The sequence below is a fragment of the Pieris napi genome, chromosome 22, assembly GCF_905475465.1.
Source record: "Pieris napi chromosome 22, ilPieNapi1.2, whole genome shotgun sequence".
Lineage (NCBI taxonomy): Eukaryota > Metazoa > Arthropoda > Insecta > Lepidoptera > Pieridae > Pieris > Pieris napi.
The window spans coordinates 8,282,235-8,306,520 of NC_062255.1; the positions used below are offsets into that span (position 1 = coordinate 8,282,235).

Genomic DNA, 24,286 nt, shown 5'->3' on the forward strand with positions numbered 1-24,286 from the left:
TTAGCGAATGTAACAAGCTCTTGTTTGTCACCTCACGCCCTCAGGCTATTTGCAAACCACTCAACACAGTTGATATGTAATATACAAGTTTCTGTCATGGCGAACCACAATAATTCCATTGTTATAGTACGAGAGTATACTCTCGCCATGATAAAAATTACGTAATATTTTTTTTTATGGAACAGGGGGCAAATGGGCAGGAGGCTCACCTGATGTTAATGATACCGCCGCCCATGGACACTCTCAATGCCAGAGGAGTCGCGAGTGCGTTGCCAGCCTTTTAAGAATTGGTACGCTCTTTTCTTGAAGGACCCTAAGTCGAATTGGTTCGGAAATACTTCAGCTGGTTCCACATAGTGGTGGTGCGCGGCAAAAACTGCCTTGAAAAACGCTTAGTTGTGGAACGGCGGACGTCGAGGTGGTAGGGGTGGAATTTCGTATTCTGCCTAAATAATGGATGAACGTCACCAAAAGCATATCAGAGGAAAAGGAGATGACATATTGAACATGTAATAATGTAAAAACTTCATAAATAATGTTGAATTATTAAAGAATTCGATTTTCGAAAAAGTGGGGAAGACTTTCAAAGAAATTGCGCCCGTCCTTACGTGTTTTATGCAATTTTGATATTTTGATAGTTCTCTTAGTAGCGCTGAAGTTGCAATCCTGGTATCGCGCGGTTCAAAAACTTTTTATTAAGATCGGAGTCGCTATCGATATTACTGTAGTTAGGATTGAATTGATGAATGTACCTTTTGAGACAGATATAAACATTTACCGTAACCCCAAAAGTCGACCGCGTGTGTCAGGAATCTGACCATCTTGCCCATTAGAAAAATCAAATAATCACGTAACAGATCCAGAAATCTCAGGTTACTTATTTTATATGTAACGCTACTGATTTCAAATCGAATAAAAATAGTAGCACTCTGTAGAAAAGGTTTACATAAATATCTTAACGTAATTTAGGTGTGGAACGAACTTTACATAATACTATTTTAAATGGCTTCGAGGTGTTTATCTGTAGGCTTACATTTACTATTTATGTGGTATTTATAGTTCCACTATACCTATATATAACCTTTCGTAATAAAAGTATTTTACAGAACATGAAATCTATATATATAAAAATGAAACCCGTTTTCCGTTGTCACGACATCACATGAAAACGGCTTGACCGATTTGTCTGATTTTTTTTTTGTTGTGTTTGTAATTGTCAGGAGAAGGTTCTTATAAAAGAAAAAAAGAAAGAAATTGCGCGGAAAATTAGAAAATTCAAGAATACTTAACCACCATACAATTCGAACTTTTTGGTGTAACCGTTTGACATAACACAACATTGACAGAATGCGTGCTGCAAATATCGTCAGAGGATGTAAGAAAAATGAATATCGTTCAAAATAAATGCTTCGATCGGAGTTATTATATTGATAATATAATAATATGCCAGCCAGAAAAACAAACAAAGAATGTTGTATAACATAAAGCATTAGAATAATAAACACTTTGTTTCTGAAATATTTTTTAATTCATTATACCAATTTGAAATTAATATTCATAGTTAAGACAAGACAACGTCTGTCGGGTCCGCTAGTATTTCAATAAAAGTCAATTAAAAATATCAATGATTGGGGGTAAGGCTACGTAGGCTGTCTTTGTATATTATACAAACTTATAAAACGTGTACTAAAGATACCGTTTTGTTCCCATATCATTATAATTTATGTCTTTTTATAAGTGGTAAGTTGCTATTATGACCGAACAGAAGGAAAATTGCTATTGACACTTCAAAATGCTGAAACCGGCACTTAATCCCAGGATAGCCATTTTGTTTTACCTGTTTTGTACTTTATTGCTACGTATAGTTTCAGAATATTAAATGACTGTAGCCAAATTATTTCATTCCAGGTATATTATATCTTAAACTGAGCAATACATTTTAAGTTGATGTTTATTATACAACTTAGTACGAAGGCTTTATATTACTCGTACATTTCAAGCAAATACATTTCTGCGTACGTATTTTAATTGTATATGCAACTTAATTGTCGAAATCATCTACGAGGCAATCGAAATAACTACTCCACACAAAGTTAAAAAAAACCTACCTACATTAACATTCTAAACCATGAAAAAATAAATGAATCAAAGGATTTATTAGTCAATATCTGTTTAGCTTGGTATTATAATATTATTGTAATGAATATCGACGCTTTGGATGGACGGAAAAACTACAATTTTGTGTTCCACTGTCACGTAAATTATTGTAATGAATATCGACGCTCAATGCACTGAAAAACGTTTATGTTCACTCTCACGTAAATTTTTGTAGTATTTTAAATAAAATAAACAAATACGTTGCCCATACATGTGCAAGCTTCTTTAATCATCTACTAATATGTGATTGGTGCACGAGAATGAATGATTTGATTGATAATTAAATTGATATAAAATTAAAGCTCTGCTCTTTTATATTATCACGGATTGAACCGAAGACACAACTACAATATCCTCATAGAAAATTCAACTAAAAATGCCGAGAGTTCGATAGTCATTACTACGGGCTACGCCGTAGGCTGTAGGCAGTAGCTGTAGAGCTTGATTTTAATAAATGTCCACCCCTCCGAAGCCGGGACGGGCCGCTAGTTTTAAATAAATACGTCTCCGATTTGTTACAATTAGGACTTTAAATACAAACCATGAAATCTTAGCACATTATGGATAGTAACGTGCCGTGAAAAATCGGAAGGATGTACCTACCGATGTACCTTTAGTATGCAGTCGATTACTTCCCTCACTCTTTAAGTCATTTACATTAACAGAAATACAGATTCTATAAACTATTATTAAAAATCCAAGCAAGCAAGCTTTTAACATGTGGTTGAAAGCTTGCTTGTTACTACGCCGTAGGCTCCGTAGCACATGCATTTTAAAGCAGTTTGCTACGACGTCTTGATACGAGTATTGTACAACATTTAATATGGAAGTATTTCACGTCAAAATAACATATAAAAATGGTACATAGTAGATTTTCTACATAATAATTACTGTCGCTCCCATGCGTAGAACCTAGTTTGCCAAAACCGCTGCAAAAGACAGAAACATTTTTCGCTTGATAATTAATTTTGTTAGTTTTATTTCTCTTAAATTTTAGACTTGTTTTCGGCAACGAGTTTTTAAATTAAAATTATAACAAAAAGTGTTGAAACACGAGCCAGAGACGCCGGCACATTGCTCGCTGCTTTTTAAAAATTTCATATTTATAATAAATTTAACCTGTTTTACATTTTCGCCTAATAAATAAATTTAGTCATTGAAGTATGATATTCTGAAAGAAAAGAATGGTATAATTTATCATTTACTAAATACTAAAATACGTTGATTCTAATATTTATTTATTTACAATTCGTTACATTTATAAACAAACAAATAACATAACATATTATAAACATTATAAGGGATGCAATGGTCGGTATTATCGCTAACAAGCGATCTCTTCCAGGCAACCATAGTAAGGAAAACAAATATAAATCTTATAAAAAACTTATAGAATCACCAACCTTTATCTAAAATAATACATTTAAAAAAAAAACTTAAACAACTTAAAAGCTAATCTCAAGGATTTATGAATTTTGATGCAATACAAAATAGTAAGAATTATAACACAAACATAAGTCACGATTGAGCAGGATAGGATATGGTTAAGAAATGTTTATGTAGAAGAGTTTTATAAGATACAGCTGACCTGGCAAACGTCGTTTTGCCATGTATATCATTTATATAAAAAATAGGGGTTGATCGTAGAGGGGTGGAAATTAGGGGTTGTATGTATTTTTTAATGCATGCAATTAAACAACCCCTAATTTCCATCATAAAAAAATAAAATATATATATAGGGGTGGACTACCCTTAACATTTAGGGGGATGAGAAATATATGTTGTCCGATTCTCAGACATACCCAATATTCACACAAAATTTCATGAGAATCGGTCAAGCCGTTTCGGAGGAGTATGGTAACTAACATTGTGGCACTATAATTTTATATATTAGATTAAAAATGAAGCCAGTCGAATGGAGTCGTTACATATTGTAGTTATAAAGACCTGAGGATTTGAATTCATTATTTAAGATAAGAGGTAGTTTTGAGTTTAAAAAGAATAATATTCTTAATAATATAATTATAATAATTAAAAACAGATAAATAGAAAGCATTTCTTTGTATTGCGATACTTATTCGTTGACCGAGGAAACCACCAGGCTCTGGGGACACCGGTAATTGGTGCCAGGCGCAAACTTAAATAATTAATTAAAACTATCTATCTATATTGGTAAAATTAGAGACCTTCAGGCATGCGTGGATACACGTATGCCCTGCTTATGGACTGCACACGCTGGGATTCGAAATAAATCAATACTATATTATCCAATTCCAACATACTAGTCAATCTACAAACCTCTTTTTGAAATCGGATAAAACAAGGCAACGGATTTCTAGAAAATGTATTTAAGAATAGAATCCCTGGCGTTTTAGAATAGGGTTTTAGTTTACTATACTTGATTCGGCGAGGTTAGAGGGATTAAGTTTAAAATGCTTTTCTAGAATTTCATAGTATTAAAGATTGTATGTGTTAAATTATTGCTTTATAATTAACGTTTTTTACTTTTTTATTAACATTTTACTATAGGTTATTGTTCACAATTGAAGCAGTGTTGGCCTAGTGGCTTCAGCGTGCAACTCTCATCCCTGAGGTCGTAGGTTCGACGCCCGGCTGTGCACCAATGGACTTTCTTTCTATGTGCGCATTTAACGCACGAACGGTGAAGGAAATCATTGTGAGGAAACCGGCTTACCCAAGTCAAAGGCATGTGTCAGGCACAGGAGGCTGATCACCTACTTGCCTATTAGATTGACAAATGATCATAAGAACAGATACAGAAATCTGAGGCCTAGACCTAAAAAAGGTTGTGTGACACTGATTTTTATTTTTCATTTATTTACAATTACATAAATATTTTCCTTTATTTTATGAACTGCGTTTTTCTATTTATGTATATATTCGTATTGATGTAAAAAATATTTGACTGCGTTCTTCATAAAACAAGCCCCTAGAACTTTGGCGATTGAAGTGTGATGGACAGTGACTCTTTCTGTTCTATTTGTGACGTTTGTCGGGTTCCGACGGCCATTAACAAGGGGATGGACAAATATTGGTTTTGTTTAGTACAAACTTTTCAATAGTTTTAGTCACGTATACTTCGATACGATATCTGCGAACTATAAATATACTTGAAGATTCTTGATTCCGTTAGCCGACGCTGACAGCTAAGTTTCCCTGCCCTGTTGTTCTTCTATTAGTGTTAACTTTTCTTTAGTGCGCGCTAATTATAACTTCGAATTTGGGACTATAAAACTATTTTTAATTATAATAAGAACAAATGTTATACAGCGAATTAAAAAAACCATGTGTACTTATGGTCACGTGTTAGAAGTTATTCTTCTTTGGCATAACAAGATAAAAATATTTTTAAAAATTTTATTTTTCGCCTTATTCTGCTTTTGTAGAAAAACGACACAATAGAAAAAAGTTATTAAATACTTTGAAAGTTGTATTATAACATTATCTAATTTATAAAGTTTATTTAAATATCACAAACAAATATTTCTACATAATTAAAGAAATTGACATTTTTTATTTTAAAATGTTGACTATGCTAACTTTAGGGTGTCGGGTTTTCGTGACGGTGTGCGCGCGCATTGTAAAAAAATCTCTCATCATTTTTCCCTAACGCGCCAAAAGAAGTATAACTTCAAAAAAGAAAAGCAATCTCTTTCTCTAGGTGAATAAATTCAACAAAACATGACATCGCTTGCATCTAGTTAAAATCTTTCCCACAATTTAGAAGGCATGCAGGCTTTAACAATGATATTGTACGCTCGGCTACAGAATTGTTCATTAACCTACCTGTAAATAGATTAGAACATGCTTCTTGAACCTTTTTGGTCGCAGTGGAACGCTTCCAAATAATAGCAACGCATTTTAAAATTCCTTATTTATCGTTACAATACATACTATAGTTATGGGCTTAATTACTGAATATTGTCACTGTTTGAAATGGACCGAAACATTCAAGACGCTCATAAACGCTTTGACTTAATGTCATATGAGCTCTGGATGGGGCCGACGGCGTCAATAGTGAGTCTCGATCGCGTTCAGTCTTGAACTCAAGAACGTATTTAACTTTGCTCTAAGTCTTTCCGGGTGTCTTCACCTCACCTGCAACTGAACGCTTGGCTTGGAACGCCTAGGACTCCACAATTCTTCCTCCAATCAAGTGTTTAGTAAGATACTTACTGTCCCGTTCTATGAATGGTTAAGCGTGTATTCCTTACGCATTTAAATACAATTCACCAATAATATTGTTGCTTCTAGGTGCAATAATAATAGTCACTAGTACTGTTGCAATAATACTGTTGCTTCTAGATGCAATAATAATAGTCAATAGTACTGTTGCAATAATACTGTTGCTTCTAGGTGCAATAATAATAGTCACTAGTACTGTTGCAATAATACTGTTGCTTCTAGATGCAATAATAATAGTCAATAGTACTGTTGCAATAATACTTTTGCTTCTAGGTGCACCAGAAACACACTTAAGAACTTACCTGGCAATCCCGTTGCGAGCCTTTTGACTGTGTGACAGTATATAATCAACGCTATCACCTAGCATCAAATATTCCTGCCCCTTTTCCCTGTTCTAATAAAAGGAATTCAATGACATACCTAAAACAAAGTTTATGTGCCTTAATAAATGCCTTAACCAAGCGTTATGCAAACGCCGTTATAAAATAGCTTATGTCAAAGCGCTGAAAGACTTAATACAAAAAACAAGTTTATGAAACAACATTGTTAATTTTAACCCTCATTCAGAATGTAAATTTGCCTGATGTCGCAGTTCAGAAACTCGTTTCATTTACAATACAAATACTCGAAACTAGTTCCGTTAACTGAACAAATTTCCGTAAACTCTTAAATGCTTATTTTGTTGAGAAATATTATACGATTATAATATGTCCAAGCGCATTTTTATCTGTTAATGCGGTCCTATATATTAATAAAAATAATAATTTGTACGTTTGCTTGTATGCGTAGCATTGGTAATTTAGTTATTTCAATGGAAAGTTTCATGTTTAAGCAGGGTTAGTTTAAAAAGAAATATATATACTTTTAATAGTAGTATAATTGAATAACTTTCTTAAATTTAATAAGTGTACACTTAAATGTATTCATAATTCAATAAATTTCCCGAGATTAGTGCGAATAATCAATTCAGATTTATAATATTGTATGTATAGTATAAATATAAGAAACATGAATTGAATTTATATTATTTGACTACAATAACTTAGAATAGAGTGAACTATAATTCTAATATTAAAAAGAATTTAACTGACCACTCTGAGTACAGATTACCGTTTAAAGAGTTTAGAGTTATATAACCTAACATTAATTAAGATATATACCTATATATATTAGTTAACATTTAGATTTACGAACTCTCCAATAATCTATATGATGGGGTGTAATGTTTTTTCCCGGCAATATATTATTATGATTATGATTATGAATAGTATTTCGAAGTATGTATTTCCATAACTATTGTTATATTGACTATAAAAAAAGTTTGTCTCAAGCTTTTAACATGCAATAAAATAATTAGATCAAACGCGATCAACTCTTTTGGAAAATACCAACCCTGGTTTAATGAATTTAGAGATGGATTAATGCATACGAGATTAGCGATGGTTGAAAGGATAATTTGATGAACGGGAGCTCCCGTTCCGGATCACACGCTTCCGAATTATAAATGAAAATTGTAGACGCCATTTTCTTGAATAAACAAATAAAAAGTTCTTTTTCCTTATACGTGGGTAACACTGAAAATGTTTAGAACGGGCCAGTTAGAAACATTTTTAATGAAAACTTTTTTGAATTTCAATTTTAGAACTCTTTGGTAACGAAAATGCCACAGAAGATACCCCTAAGAAAGAATGGGCCCACTGCTTTTCTCAGTGGTTCCATCGAATGCGACGATGTGTGGAGAGGAACGGAGATTACTTTGAAAAACAATAAAAGTATTGGCAACGTTCTACATTGCGGTTTTTCATTTTCTAAACATTTTAGTGTTACCTAGGTAAAAGGAGATGAAAACTGACAGTGTGTTTAAAGCGCACATAGAAAGTTCATTGGAGCACTGCCGTGGATTGAAACTCTGTCAGGCATGAGCCACTACTCCTGAACTTAATTAAATACGTAATCTAAAAAATAGAAAATTATAGAAGATAGATAGAAAGAGTACCAATTCTGGCATGACTGTAAAAATGTACGCATCTCTTTATACTATACAATTCTAACCCTTTAAAACAATTAAACATAATTTATTACATCCACGTCCAATTAAAAACAACAATACAGATTCACAACGGACCCTCGGGGTCGCGTTGTTTTTAAAATTTTATTTTACAACTGTTTTGTTTTTGATACAAATATGGTATTACATTTTTTTTAATATTTTTTACAGTACAATGACATAGAAGTTTTTATATGCTTAAAATTGTTTAATTATAAATATAAAACATCGATTGAAGCAGTGAGCATAATGCAGAGTTAGACTTTCGTATATCAAATTCAAAATCATTTAAATAACACATTGTACACTTATGAACGTCAATAAAGAACATATAAATGCTTCTAATTTTTTACATTTACTGCCAGTTTTCAAATCAAGGGCGTAGAACGGATGAGAAGAACTGGCAATGAACTCTCCGCCACTCTTTTTAATCTCCAAGTTTTTTGTTTTACAAAAGCGTGGACATACGTAAGTCATACTTAACTCTAAGCTTCGACTCTGAATTAACTAGCCTAAAAGCAGTTCCAGTTTTCTCATTGTCAATCAGTATTTTTGTATATTGCATGTTTTCGGGACACTACTTAAAATTACTGCCAGCCTATATTCCGTCATTTGCTAAATTACAACGGTACCTCCGTTTTCTTTAAGTACGTTTCATTATTATATTTTACATTAGTAATTTTTTGCAAATATTTTGCGTCAATATTTTTTTTTCTTTAAGTGCCTCTCCATTACTGATGGTTGGCCGTCAGTCTTTTAAAGCGTGGCTGACCTTTTCATAATTACTACTTGGGAAAAAGTATTGAGCAGTGGTTTCCCGTTGCCGTCTGCGCCAGACATTTAAGGTATTATTTACTCCCAAGGTAGCTGTCTCTACTAATCCGTCAGATCAGGTGTGTGGTAGTACCGCCACTGGTCTGGTCACCAGAGCCTCGTCCGTCCTTTTCAGGGAGCACCAGCCTTGCGATTCTGTAACTCACTTTTCGAACTCACACAGCGGCTTAAACGGCGAAAACCGCTGTGTGAGTTCGACAAGTGAGTTACAGAATCGCAGGGCTGATATCGCTGCAGTATCGCGCGTGCAGGTGAGGTTGACAATTGGGCCAGGCATGATGTTAGTTCCGTATTCCCCTTACTACCCAATAATAATATATTTTTTAATATACAGTTAAAGTTTAATAATAGTGATAAATAAACTGTATACTCCGGCATATTGTGTTTTCTTTAACATATTCCACAAGCTTGTGCGTGACATGTTTCTTTAAAAGTTACTTTGTTGTGAATCTCTTTGTGCTGGATTTATTTTCAAACTGCAATGCGAAAAGTTTTGAACGAACAGATTAAAGCGTAAATTAAAAATGTAGCAATACATTGGAAATACGGATTTTCTGTACAAACACATTCAGTACCACAGAGCCTGAACTGTGAAATTTTGAATTTGGAATATTTATAAATGACCTTAAGTAAGACTCAGAGTCGAGACTTACCTTTTTTGATAACGAAAGTCAACCTTGTGGCTGGATTCCGAATCTAAGGGGAAACATGAAAAAGCTATTAGCCCAGTATTGTTATAAGTTAGTTTTTTTGAATTTCGAACGCCGTTTATTATACGTACATTGGGTGCTTCTATGCAGAATTTCTCCGAGGATTGTATGATCGTTTACTCTCCCTTTCGGCTAAATTATAAAATTATGTTTTATTAACACATTAATATGAATGACTTTGAATTTCGAATTTTCGATTATTAATTTCATGTCAACTGATGATTACTTCTATTTTTGAATAGATTTTATATATAAAAGCTAGTATTAGGTGATTTTAAATTTGGAATTTCCGTTAACTAGAATTATTTGAACGATTCTACGCCGCGTTTTCTGATCTCTGTATTCTGCGCCACTTTATGCGGACTTTTCACAGCTGAGAGGTTACTCTCAGTTGAAGGTTAATAGATTTTAAAATTATTTCATAAGTATTTTTGTAATATAAAATATTTTATGGAATTCATAAAGAAGGTTTAACAAGTGAATATTAAAAAACATTGTCAAACAAAGTCATTACTTTTAGATTGCAATGGGAGTCTTTTATTTTTTGTATTTGTTATTATTTTTTTCTGGTGAATAATAAATTTCACTTATATAAGAAAATTTAAAGAATCTAATTATTACCTTTATACATATTACATTATATACTAGATAAGCAAGAAAAATACACAAATTTATTAGGTACACATTTTTAAACAAAGTTATTATTTAATAATATCTACGATTATTTAAACAGAAATCTCAAACAAAAATACTCGTCTAACGATTCCGACTCATCAAATACTCCGAACTTATTTCATCTGGGTTTAATATAACTTTGCAGAAATAGTAAATCTCTCTCACACACAGTCTTATCGTATATGTGAGACAAAGATAGTCGATACCATGTGTGACCACTAACCGAGAACTAATAAACTTTACTGCATTGCTTTAGTTCAAACAGCTGATGTTTGAATGTTTGCCCGTGTTTATACTTCGTAAATTAGAGAAAGGACTCTCGCTTTGAGCTCTAGTGGATGTTAAGTAATACTAAGCTTGAATAAAGCAATGTTTAACGTCTAAATTGTGTAATTTGAACACTTTGTTTATATTTATTTGCCCTTTCGCTTATTTAAAAAAGGTAAAATCAAAATTTCTTTGTGCAACAAACGAGCTTAGATATATATAATTATATATGTATACTAGCTACCCCCGCGACCTTCGTTTCGCCTTATATGTTTTTTTTTACTCAGCCCACCTTTTAGTAGCTACATACCAATATAAAGAACATTTTTCTATGCCTCATAGAGACTGTTGAATAAAAGCCTAAGTAAAAAAATCGTGACCACCCTTAACATTTAGGGGGATGAAAAATAGATGTTGTCCGATTCTCAGACTCAATACTGAATATGCATTAAAAAATTCATAAGAATTTTCGAAGGAGTATGGGAACGAACATTGTGACACGAGAATTTTATATATTAGATCTGCATCTCATCGCCAGTTGCCTTCCTATTCATTTAATTATGTCTGTATATTATATCTGTATGTTAATAAATAACAAAATTCTGTAGATTTTTTAAAGGTCGTTTAATTATATAATAGTTTTATTTTATTTTTGTTGTATAAATAAATAAATCAAGGCTAATCAAAGGCCTACTTCTCATCAGACTTTACTCAAAGCAGTTCGCGTAGGGTACTGATGTAACCCGAGTGGTCACCAGTCCTCGATACCTTTCAAGGTGCACTGGGGAAATTGTTTGAAATTTACAAACGGTCATGGAACGTCCAATCGCGTGTGCAAACAATTTCCTAATAGCGTATTTTGTTTCAGATGACCTCCGCTCAGATGAACAAGCAACTTGCACACTCGTAAGGAAAATGGGCCACTTCCATCGAGCACCGTCCTTATATTACATACACCAGGTAACTCATTACATTAGAAAGCTTTTTCCATACTGGTTTTCTCCGAAAGGAAGAAAACCTGGTTTTCTCTGAAGGGTTTATGAGCAGTGTTATTGGTGGGATTTACAAACTTGAATTAAAAATAAATCCGCACTCACTGGACCAGCCCTGCGATTCTGTAACTCACTTTTCGAACTCACACAGCGGTTTTCGCATCGGCGGTTGCTCTCAAATCAGTCGTGAAGCAGTCATTTTATGATTTGGCATTCTGATAAACAATAAACTACAAGCTCCCACCTTTTCAGAATGCCAAATCATAAAATGACTGCTTCACGACTGATTTGAGAGTGACCGCCGATGCGAAAACCGCTGTGTGAGTTCGAAAAGTGAGTTACAGAATCGCAGGGCTGAGGGCAAGATTCAAGACACTCTTACCACTGAGAGTACGTGCCAGGTGTTTCTTTCTTTTTTTTAAAGATAGTGCTTTAGTTTCTAGAATTTAGCTTAAGAAAAACCTGTATTCGAGTACTACATAATCATGATTACATTAAGTTTATGTTTAATATAAGTACATGATCTCCGACGACGTGAACGCCTCCTCCAAATTCTTCCATTTGTCTCTCATCTTCTCTATTTTCGAATCATTGTCGGCATTTTCACTTAAACTTTTTTTTATAGAACAGGGGGCAAATGGGACTCACACGATGTTAAGTGATACTGCCGCAAATGGACACTCTCAATGCCAGAGGGCTCGCGAGTGCGTTGCCGGCCTTTTAAGAATTGGTACGCTTTTTTATTGAAGGACCCTAAGTCCTAAGCGATGGTTTATTTTTATGGAGAGACGTTGTCATCTGATGTTAAGTTTTCTCTCAAAGCGAGTAAGTTCGTGAGTGCGTGCCGACCTTTTAAGAATTGGTTTGTTCTTTTGTTGAAGGACCCTCAGTCGAATTGGTTCGGAGGTTCGGGAAAGGGCGGATTATACGTAGATATACCGCTGCTTTTGCTTAGTAAAATATATATCGTGAAAATTTGTTTTTGTTGTTAATTTTTTTTAAAATAATTAGGTATACTTACGTTTACGACGACATCGTTTATTCGGTTATATAACATATCGGTTATATTGACCAAAATCATAGGTCCCGGCTGAATTCTCTTGTATTAGGTACTTAATAACGACGTCATCGGCTGTTACGACTATCGGTTTTTACGACCCTTCGATGTCGTTATAACAGATTTTGAGTATAATTTACAACTAATTTTTAAAAAGATTTTATATAATCTCATGAAAATAACATTATTATTTCTGTTTTAAAATTGTCGATAAGTTTATAAAAAAAAATCTTTTCATACTTGACATACCGTTTTCTATGTAATATCATGTTCTAGGGTTAGTTCCTAAATCGTTACCCTAATCAATTTTACGCCGGAAACGCCAAGGAGCAATGACCCCGAAAGTGTTGTTAATGTGCAATAAAGCCTCATGAGTACTAACCATGTTTCATGGACCAGTGGGCGGAAAGGACCCTTCACTTAAGACCTGTGTTTACGACGCCTTTTGGCTTGTTACGGTTAACTGGTTTTGGGGAAATCTACAAATGTGTTTAAACTTATTGTAAACCAAATACTTTGATGTATCAAGTCCCGTGCCTCAAAGGGATTTGGAGAGTTGTATTTCTGTAATATTATTTATCTCTAAAGACACTTAGGTATTTATTGCCAGTCAATTTTGTAAGAGAAGCAAGAGATTTTGATTTGGTTCGAGCAGTGTTGGCCTAGTGGCTTCAGCGTGAGTATTTCGACTATGTATTTGCGTGTTTTTCCCACGAGAATGTACGTGCGTGCTCCTATTTCACCATGCCTCCTGCTGATAGAGGACAAATCTTTGTTTTGAATTTATTTTTATTCATTACTTAAGATGTCATGTGGAACATGGTGTAATGGTTGCAGTTCCTTACAAACATCGTGTAAAACAAAAAACTTGGCGATTTAAAAGAGTGGCGGAGAGTTTATTGCCAGTTTTTTTCACCGTTCTACGCCCTTGATCTGAGAACTGGCGTAAAATGTGAAGCATTTCATATATAATTATTTTTTGACTTTCATAAGTGTACATTTTGTTACCTTTATGAATAAATGATTTTTGAATTGAATTAAATTGAATTGATTCTCATCCCAGAGTGTGTAGGATCGAAATAAATTAAATTTTAGGTCTGGGCCTCAGATTTCTATATCCGTTTCATGATCATTTGTCAATCTAATAGGCAAATCAACCTCCTGTGTCTGATACACTCCTTCGACTTTTTGGGTCTAAGACAAACGGGTTTCCTCACGATGTTTTCCTTCATTATTCGAACGTATGTTACACACATGGAAAGTCCATTAGTGCACAGCTGGGAATGGAACCCCCACAAGGATGAGAGTCACACGCTGCCACTAGCCCAACACTGTTCACTAACTAAATATCAACGAATAAGTATCGCAATACAGCGAGGAAATGCTGCCAGCGTTATTGTAAATAAAATAATCTATTAAATAAAAGGACTGTCATTATTATAATTTAAATAAAAAGTAAATGAATATCATAAAAATTCGCAAGAGAAACGATAATGAAATTTTCTTAATGCACAATATTTACGATTAGTCTTGTAATTAGCGTGGAAAATGAGTTTTCGTATGAGAATGTAAACATTTTTAACTACTGCTCATTTAGTGGTCACGATTATATACTAATAGTTCTTTGACAAAAGAATTCTTTGTTTTTAAGTATATATTTATATCGGTATGTATGTCACCGAAAAATTCTAAACACCGTTAGATTGTAATCTATCTCGCGAGATTGTAAACTGTCGAATGATTGTGAACCTCAACGAACTGCTTACAATTTAACGTATTATTATTCGGTAGATTGTAATCTATCAATGTGAAACCGTCAAATTGTGAAACGGATCGCACCTCGCGCGCTGATTAATATTAGAAAATAATACCACTGATATGATGATACCACTTTTGTGGTACTGTCAGTGGTAAGTCCTTGTCGTTCTTTCGAATCCTGGCTATACCTATACCAATAGATTTTTCTATATGCGCAATTATTACTCATACGGCGAATCAAAAATGCTGACGACCTACTTATCTTTTAAGATGAAGATACAGAAATTAACAGAAATATATTGTGATAAGTACTAAGCCTGACTGACACGGAAGTCTTGGGCTTAAGAGAAACAATTGTTTGGAAAGCCTAATATTAATAAAAATAGATAAATTCAAAATTTACATGGCATACTCATTCGTTGAGCGAGGAAAGCGAGGGGTCACAAGCACTATCTACTAGGCGTTAACTTAAATCTTTACTTACTTACTTATGTGACCCTCACGGCTTATACTAGTTGACGTAAAATATAGGTATCGTTCCATTTAATTTTTGTATAGCATAAATTTTATTTACTCTTTGTGTAACGCATTCTTAGGAGCCTAAACTCATAAAAACAGATCAAACTCATGAGTTTTTAAAGTCAGTTATTCTATTATAGGCCTCAGTAACGAGTTGGGTGCCTATGCGTTGATGGGAGGCACGGGTGGCGGAGGCCGGGCGGCGCGCGCGCTGCGCCTGCTACTCCTTCTGGTGCTGGCCCTCGCCGCCGTCGAGTATCTCTTTGGCTCCATACTTGACGCCTCGCCGCTTAGGACCTATCTCTACACACCCGTGTACAACGCTACACAGTCTACGATCAAGTAAGTAATAAAATATTTTAACATTTGGTAAATTAATCTTGTTCGTTTTACGTTAGATCATTCCACATATAACCATGCACAGTTAGGTGAAGCCTCCATATTACTATGTTATGGGTGCCTAGACTTGTGGTACAAAAAGTGTGTGCGTGTAACCTTTACGCGCGATTGTTACTAGTAAACTGTTACTAGTATGGATTTTCATTTTAAATATAAATATACTAATAATAACATAATTACAAGAATCAGTATCAAATAAAACGAATGAATGCTATCCTAAACCAAGAAACTGACTTAAATCAGTTCAAATAATGCACCACTAGATGGCGCTGACGGACTTATATAACGCGCTATCGTATTATTTTAAATAGCGGAAACTACGTTTAAGCGTTACTTTCGTCAGAAAAAAAATCTAAGTTACACCCTAGTCGCGCTTAATGAAGTTTTACTTAAAAAAAGTTTCTAAGTTCAACCAACGCTTTTTGATCACAACTACAGTAACTCACTCGAAACGATTAATAGTGTTACAAATTCGCGTTGTTATCTGTTAAAAATTTTTTTCATTTATTCATAGCACAGTTATAAAATAGAAATAAATTAATATAATACCAAAAACGGAATGGATAATATAACTAAGCGGTCGCTTGGTAAGACACTATAAAATACGTGAGACACGTAGGCGCATATGTTTGTTTTGTAAGAACATATTATTTTTAAAACAACATAAGCTGATATTTCAGATGTGACAGGCGCTATATACTCGTAACGGGGATTCATAATAATTTCGGTGCATTCAAAGAAAATTCTTTAAAAGATATTATACATTAGGTATTACATTAATTTCTTTCTGACCAAGACATCTTTTAATATAATATGATTGGACAATTCACACCAATTGACCTAGTCCCATCCTAAGCTGGTGAAGCTTGTGTTATGGGTACTAGGCAACGGATATACATACATATTATAGATAGATAGACATGTAAATACATATTTAAACACCCAAGACCTAAGCACAACACCAAATGCTCATCACATAGATGTTTGTCTCAGCCGGGGATCGAACCCGGGACCCATGGATTCGCTGTCAGGTGTACTAACCACTAGACCAATGAGTCGTCAAATGTACAATATGTAATTATTACACGTTTACATCAAGATTTAAATATAAGCTTTCAGTATATAAACATTCCAGGCCAATATTTCAACCGTATTGTTTCAGAGCCAGCGAAAAACAGCCTTGGCCCAAACTACCTCTACAAAACTCAACTCACAATACTCCTATAAATAATACTTTAAGCCAGAACAATACCCTGAATATGACTCGACGAAATGAGACTGAGCTGAGCACACCAATTTTACTCACTAAAATAATGGAGGGAATAAAAAATTTTGTGACTACCGAAGATGGGGTAAAGTTCAGTGAACCTGCGATGCCTCTCTGTGATGGAATGCCGCCGGACTTAGGTGAGACATGTTATTTCTTTTCGTTCGTTCGTTCCCATACTCCTCCGAAACGACTCGACCGATTCTTATGAAATTTTATATAATTTCTGTGCTTTGCTTTCTATATGTGATATAATATTCGAAATTGTTTTTTTTCCTAGTGTAGATTTCATTATTATAATTATTTTTTTTGAAAACTTTAAATACTGTATATTGGTATTTATAAATATTATAATTGGTTTGTCTTAGGACCTGTTTCCGTGAACAAAACGGAGATTGAGCTGGATTGGGTGGAGAAGAAATATCCTCAAGTACATAGAGGGGGACGCTACTCCCCACCCAATTGCACGGCCAGACATAAGGTGGCCATCATTGTGCCATACAGGTGAGTGACAATTCACATTTTATTAATATACTTTTTGCCTAAGATATTTCTACTAATAATTAGTGACGACCAGACTTATGGTTCTGAAACCTGGCCCATTAGGGAGCGTTCAAGTATTACTTAACGAATTTTTGTTACGATGCGGGGCGGGGATTGAATTACGCGTTATTGTTAATATTATTTTCGACTTTCCAGTACTTTACACCACATACTGGTAACTTTTAGGTATAGAGTCTCTAGGTGGTCACGAAACGTTTTACTATACTTGGGTACAGTACTGTTCTTGGGTACGGTAAAACGTTACGGCGCGTTACATGGGGGGGGGGTCAATAATCTCCAAATTGCGTGACGTATTACTTGAACGCTCCCTTAGCAAGAAAGATAAGATCTCTCAAATTATTTTCGAGCGGAAGATTCTTTGAAGAATTTCCGCTCCTGTTTGCGACGACTGTGTTTGGGGTATTCGCTACGATGAAGAACTTTATAACATCCTAGACGACGCCAACATCGTCCAATTCATAAAGTGCAACAGGCTCAAGTGGCTGGGACATGTGCACCGAATGGCGAACGACAGAACTCCAAGGTCCTTACTGAACTCACAACCCGGTGGCAAGAGAAAACCCGGTAGACCGAGGCTGCGTTGGTGGGATGAAGTTGTCAAAGATTAGTCCTCTATCAGCAAGAGGCATGGTGAAATAGGAGCACGCACTTACGTTCTCGTGGGAACAACAAATTATCTATTTCGAAATAACTAACATCACCATCACCATCATACACGAATTCAACTCCGACCAGTCATCATCAAGCACCCGTTCACGAGTATGACGCATGGCCAGCCATCGGCCCCCTCGCCTTATTTTAGAACACCTTCTTGCTTATTGTAAAAAATGACCACAAAACAGATAGGTCAAGAGATTTAACGCCACATTTTTAAAACAAATGAATTATACAGATAACTGTATGTAGGTAACGGGCTCAATACGATCACGTTTCACAGATAATAAGATATCAAATTGGATAAGATTCTTTAATACAATTTCTGTTGCTCCAAAAGGAAATTGGATATTTGTTGAAATGAATTTTATCCTAAGAAAATAAGAATTTCTCGTATGATGTCTTTGTAGATTAATTAAAATATTCTTTGGTTGTATGGAAGGTTCTTTCACAGTTCTATCACTAACTCCGTGTAATAATTGTTTTTCAATGCACATAATTGTGATCAAATATTTATTTAGTCGAAAACATTATTAGTTTTATTTACAGCGTATTACAATAATTAAATCGAATAAATATATTTTTCCCGTTGGCAGAATACTTTAATGCAAAATTACTTAAGATGCTGATTCCCGAGTACTTAAATTTGAGCTTTTATTTATTTATCAAAGTATACAGTTAGTATACTTTAATGATGATTAATCATATAATCTTCTACAGTCTAAGTTTCATTCTATTGTTCAAAAATATATAACAATTACCGTAAACTTGAATTTGCAAAAACATAATAATTTTAGATTTCTATAATACAGATTCAGTGGTTATAAATGCTTTACAAAGCAAAGGCCGGCTACGCACTTTCCAGCCTTCTGGCAGTGTGAGTATTTATGGCGTTATCTTTTAACATCAGAGGAGCTTTCGGTTTGCCCCCTTTTCTATATAAAAAAATTACACACTTTTTGAAAATTAATCAAACTAACATATCAAGCTCTGAATATGTAGCGTTCATGTTATTGTATTCACAATGAGTGAGAGGCGCCTGAACTCCCAAGTTGGTTTTTACAAGTGGTCTATCTAATTTTGCCTTGTATTTAGAGATTCACCGCCACGCCTATTCAATGTTTATTTCAACAGACATTACATACCCTTAACTCCTTAATCATACAATAATAAAGTCTAACGTGTTACTCTAAAGCTTTTAATAATATAACACGGATTACATTCCTCGCTGGATCTTTTTCTTGGATATACGTCACAATAAATCTTATAAGATTGTCTCGCCTGATAAGCAAGTTACGCTAATAAATGTATAGGACTATAGGTGTATTATATTAGTCGCTGATTGTGCTGTAAATTAGCACGACTGCTACAGTGCAGCTCTTATCAGCAGCCTCAAAAGACCTATTACGTTTCATCGCGTAATCTGTAGATTGGGTTGGTATATGCTTTCGTTATGCAAAGGCTTTTGATTTTTATATGGAAACTAGCTGACCCGGCAAACTTCGTTTTTCCATGTTTATTATTTCTAGGAAACATTTTTAGTTCAATAAAATAACTATCTATATAATAAAAAATATTCATCTTAGAGGGGTGGAAATTAAGGGTTGTATATATTTTTTGTGCTTTATCATAAAAAAAATAAAAACCAAAAGTTTTGTCTAAGAAATATAAATAAAAATTTAGAGGTCCTTAACATTAAAGGGGATGAAAAATAGATGTTGTCCGATTCTCAGACTTACTGAATATGCGTAAAATAATTTAAGAATCGGTTGATCCGGAGGAGTATATCTAAAGTAGGAACGAACATTGTAACAAGAGAATTTTATATATTACATTGTGTTCTGGTTAGAATAGTTCACCGGCCACTTGGGACGATCCTAAAAGATTAATTAAGTGTCTTTAACAAAGCATTGTGTTGAAATAAATATTTTTTTAATTTCCAATATCTAGTCTTTTCTCTACATCATAATGATGAGAATGTATCAGGTGTGGGTAGAAAATGCGTGCGTAGCGTGAACGGATTGAAGATGTTATATCATGTACGATGACTGTATGCAACTGTATACAATCCAAGTGGGCGTAATCTTACTAATATTTTATTTCCTCTATATGTTATATTGTTCTAGCGAATTCCATTACTTACTGTACTGTACGTACCGCAGCAGTACAGCAAAACAGTAAAGTACGTACAGATGAAAATTCATTCAGTTACAGTACGCAGGCCCAATAAAACGTAAATTTGTTTTCTTTAAAGTAAATGGGGCTTTTTCATACAACCAATTTATTTAATGGTTTATATTGGCCATTGCCTGTGCATTCATGCATTCTCTTTATATTTTATTTTTACAGGGATCGCCAACAACATTTGGCGATTTTTCTGAACCACATGCATCCTTTTTTAATGAAACAACAAATTGAGTATGGAATTTTCATCGTCGAACAAGAAGGTAAGTAACTAATTATATTGTACTAGCGGACCCGACAGACGTTGTCCTGCATGATATTTCAAGCGATTAGGATATTAATATACAAAGTATGACTATACCGACTGCAGGACTGATTTGTGAAACTACAACCATGGCTCCACCCAAACATACACAAAAAAAATATTTAAATCGGTGCAGCCGTTTAAGAGGAGTTCAGTGACATACAAACGTACAGTAGAATTATATATATGTAAGCTATCCTTTCTTTTAAGTTAGATCAAACTGCACACGGTGAGCAAATTTGATTAAAATCGGTTAAGTAGTTTAGGAGTCAATGGCGGACAAACAACGTGACGCGTAATTTATATATATTAAGATATATGGCTTAATATCTTCATTTCTGTTACAACTTTAAAAAAATTGACAAAGAAACATTTATATACCTTTAATTAATCTCTTTGCACTGACTTAACACACAACCCAAAAATAACATGATAAAAGCATACAAAGAAAACAACAATATACTTCTATTTATTGTTGTTTCTATTAATTTTATTTATTAACATTTCGTTGCAAGTATATAGAAATATAGTACAATTAAAATTATTTAATAAAAAGGAGGACGTTAAAAAATTAGATAATGTGAAGAAGTGCAAAACTACATAAGACATATACTCGTAGTTAGACAAAATAAAACTATGAATGGAATCCAATTTATTTAACAAATAACATAAAAATGTTATGTCGGAATTGTGCATAACTGAAAATACGACTGGAATTTCGATAGCTTGAACCGTAAATATTGACATCTTTTGTAGACTTCATAACCGACTACTTCCTATTGTAGAATGTCTAAAGAAAACTTGAGACTTTTGGCCTTAAATAAAAAACAACTTGCACGCAGAATCCATGTAGATTTTAGCTATAATTGTGTTGATCTATACTAATATTATTAAGAGGAAAGATTTGTATGTAAGTATGTTTGTAACGAATTGGCTCAAAAAGTACTGCACCGATTTTAAAAATTCTTTCACCATTTGAATGCTACATTATCACTGATTAATATAGGCTAAAAAATAAGGATCCCTTTATAGGCATCATCGCATGCGCTGCGAAAACTATTGATGATAGAACAAAAAAATGTTTCACAATATTAAAGTACAAATGAATATCGACAATTTTTTTTAAAATGTCTAAATAAATGTATAAATATAAAGAAAATTGGAAATTTAACCTTACCGAAAGTATCTTCTTTATATATTTTTAATTTCTTGATAATTCTACAGGTTCAAGTGACTTCAACCGTGCAAAACTGATGAATGTTGGCTTCGTCGAGAGTCAAAAGCAGAAAGCTGGAGGCTGGCAATGTTTCATCTTTCACGATATCGATTTGTTGCCTCTAGACTCAAGAAATCTTTACTCTTGTCCAAAACAGCCGAGACACATGTCCGCCTCTATAGATAAACTACACTTTAAGTAAGTATGACAATTATTTTACCTATAGTTCTGATCTAAAGGCTGGTATATAGACGCTAATGTATATAAATAAGTTTTGTATATTATTAAAACTTGAACACAAACGTATATTAAAGTACCTTTAGTAATATACATACAGACATGCATGGCAGTTTGTGAGTGTGGCGTAATAGCTCCAGCGTACGACTCCCATCCCTGAGGTCGTATGTTCGATCTCCGGCTGTGTCCCGAACAGTGAAGGAAAACATTGTGAGGAAACCGGCTTGCATTAAACCCAAAAAGTCGACAGCGTGTATCAGGCACAGGAGAACAATGATCATGAAACAGATACAGAAATCTGAGGCCTAAACCTAAAAGTTGTAGCGTGTAAATTTAATGTCAAAGGTCAAAAAAAATAGTTTTTCGCGATTTTCAGCAAAACGGTAAGTTTTATCATAAAAGTACCTTCCAGTAGAAAAAAAATTATTGATACATTTTTTATAGATAATTTTATGATCTACATTTTTGTCCAATGTACTTTTATGATAAAACTTACCGTTTTGCTGAAAATCGCGAAAAACTCATTTTTTTTAACTTTGGCATTAAATTTAAAAAATCCATACACGGGAGTGATGGGGAATTTTTAAATATTAATGAAAATTATGTTACTTTTGACATTGAATAAAAAAAATTCCATACGCGGGAATGATGGGGAACTTTAAAATATTATTTATAATATGTTTTGAACAATTTTACTGATTTTCAGCTTGTTGGGACTTTATGTACCTTCGAAGTTCGAATGTCCAAATTGACCGGGCTATTTTACTGCTGCCAGGGTTGTTAGTATGATAATGTGATATTTGTACTACATGGTATAAATAATTTTGAATTTAGAACCTCTTACATTTATTAATTTTTATGTTAAAGCAAAAAGTATATAATTTTTGTGTATGTGTGTAAATGTCACACTAGTTGTCTTCTCGCACACACTCAACCTAATAATGTGTCTAGGTTGCCATATGAAGATATCTTCGGCGGTGTGTCAGCAATGACCTTGGAACAGTTTACCAAGGTTAACGGCTTCTCAAATAAATACTGGGGGTGGGGTGGCGAAGATGACGACATGTTCTACAGGTAAATTTACTAAAACACGTTTAAGAACATTATAAAATTAGTTTTAACAGTTCGAGAATCAAGAAATTGTTTTATAAACTTCGCTTTAGGAGTAATTGTTAAGCAGTGTTGGCCAAGTGGCTTCAGCGTGCGACTCTCATACCTGAGGTCGTAGGTTCGATCCCCGGCTGTGCACCAATGGACTCTCTTTCTATGTGTGCATTTAACATTTGCTCGAACGGTGAAGGAAAACATTGTGAGAAAACCGACATGTCGTAGACCCAAAAAGTCGACGGCGTGTGTCAGGCACAGAAGGCTGATTATCTACTAGATTGACAAATGGTCATGGAACAGATACAGAAATCTGAGGCCCAGATCTAAAAAGGTTGCGCTACAGATTTTTTTTTAAATAATATTTTTTAAATATTTGTTTATAATTAACAAAACAAATCATTAAAAAAAACAAATCTGTCTATTGTACTAACTAAAGTATTGCTACTTCCCTTTTTATTAAATTGTATTTTACGTTGTGATGAAAAGAAATATGAGTAAACTTATGTGTGTAGGTGTGGTTCGGTTTAAAAATAGAACGATATCGATTCTTTTGACTTAAAAATATTTTTAAGTTTGTAACAAGTCTAGAATTAATATCAGAAAGATAAACAAACGACCTTATTGATTTGTGTTAAGGTCTTTTTTACAGTGTACAACATTTTGAAGTACTATTTCTTTGTGGTTGCCCACGCTCTATCTTTTAAGGTGACTTTGTGAGTTGGGATATTAAGAAATCTCTTCAGTCATTATGACGCTTCTAATTAAAACTTTGAAAGATTTTCTTAGGTTAATTTCGTTAAACTTTTTCATTTCATAAAGGGGCCGTTCAAGTATTACATAAGCAGATTTGCTGCAATTTATCCCCCCTCCCCTTCCTTTTTTCAGCAAACGTAAGCAAACCTCCCTAAAATAATAGTACATAAACGTATAAATTTTTTGTAGGAATCCTCGAAAATGCATTCGTTTTCATGCTTTGTCAATGTGTGGGTAATATGTGTAAAAAAGTAAATAATTGCTGTTGACGGAATCACCAGAAAAGAAAATCAAAGACCCCCCCACCTCCCCCTTATAGTGCTTACGTAATACTTGAACGGCCCCAAAGACTGGTGGGGTGGTTTATAAAGATATACCC

The 24,286-nt window shown here is 34.0% G+C and overlaps 1 protein-coding gene across 1 annotated transcript in view; it reads left to right on the forward strand.

The window, feature by feature from the left end:
- The window catches only part of LOC125060722 (beta-1,4-N-acetylgalactosaminyltransferase bre-4), a 130,588-nt gene that overhangs the window by 103,075 nt on the left and 3,227 nt on the right, over positions 1–24,286 (forward strand). The window contains exons 2-8 of the mRNA XM_047665747.1: positions 11,765–11,856; positions 15,363–15,564; positions 16,784–17,028; positions 17,257–17,392; positions 20,456–20,553; positions 21,819–22,008; positions 22,999–23,121. Of these exons, the coding sequence (XP_047521703.1) occupies positions 15,395–15,564; positions 16,784–17,028; positions 17,257–17,392; positions 20,456–20,553; positions 21,819–22,008; positions 22,999–23,121 (962 nt within the window). The 5' untranslated portion in view covers positions 11,765–11,856; positions 15,363–15,394. The remainder of the gene's footprint in view (positions 1–11,764; positions 11,857–15,362; positions 15,565–16,783; positions 17,029–17,256; positions 17,393–20,455; positions 20,554–21,818; positions 22,009–22,998; positions 23,122–24,286) is intronic.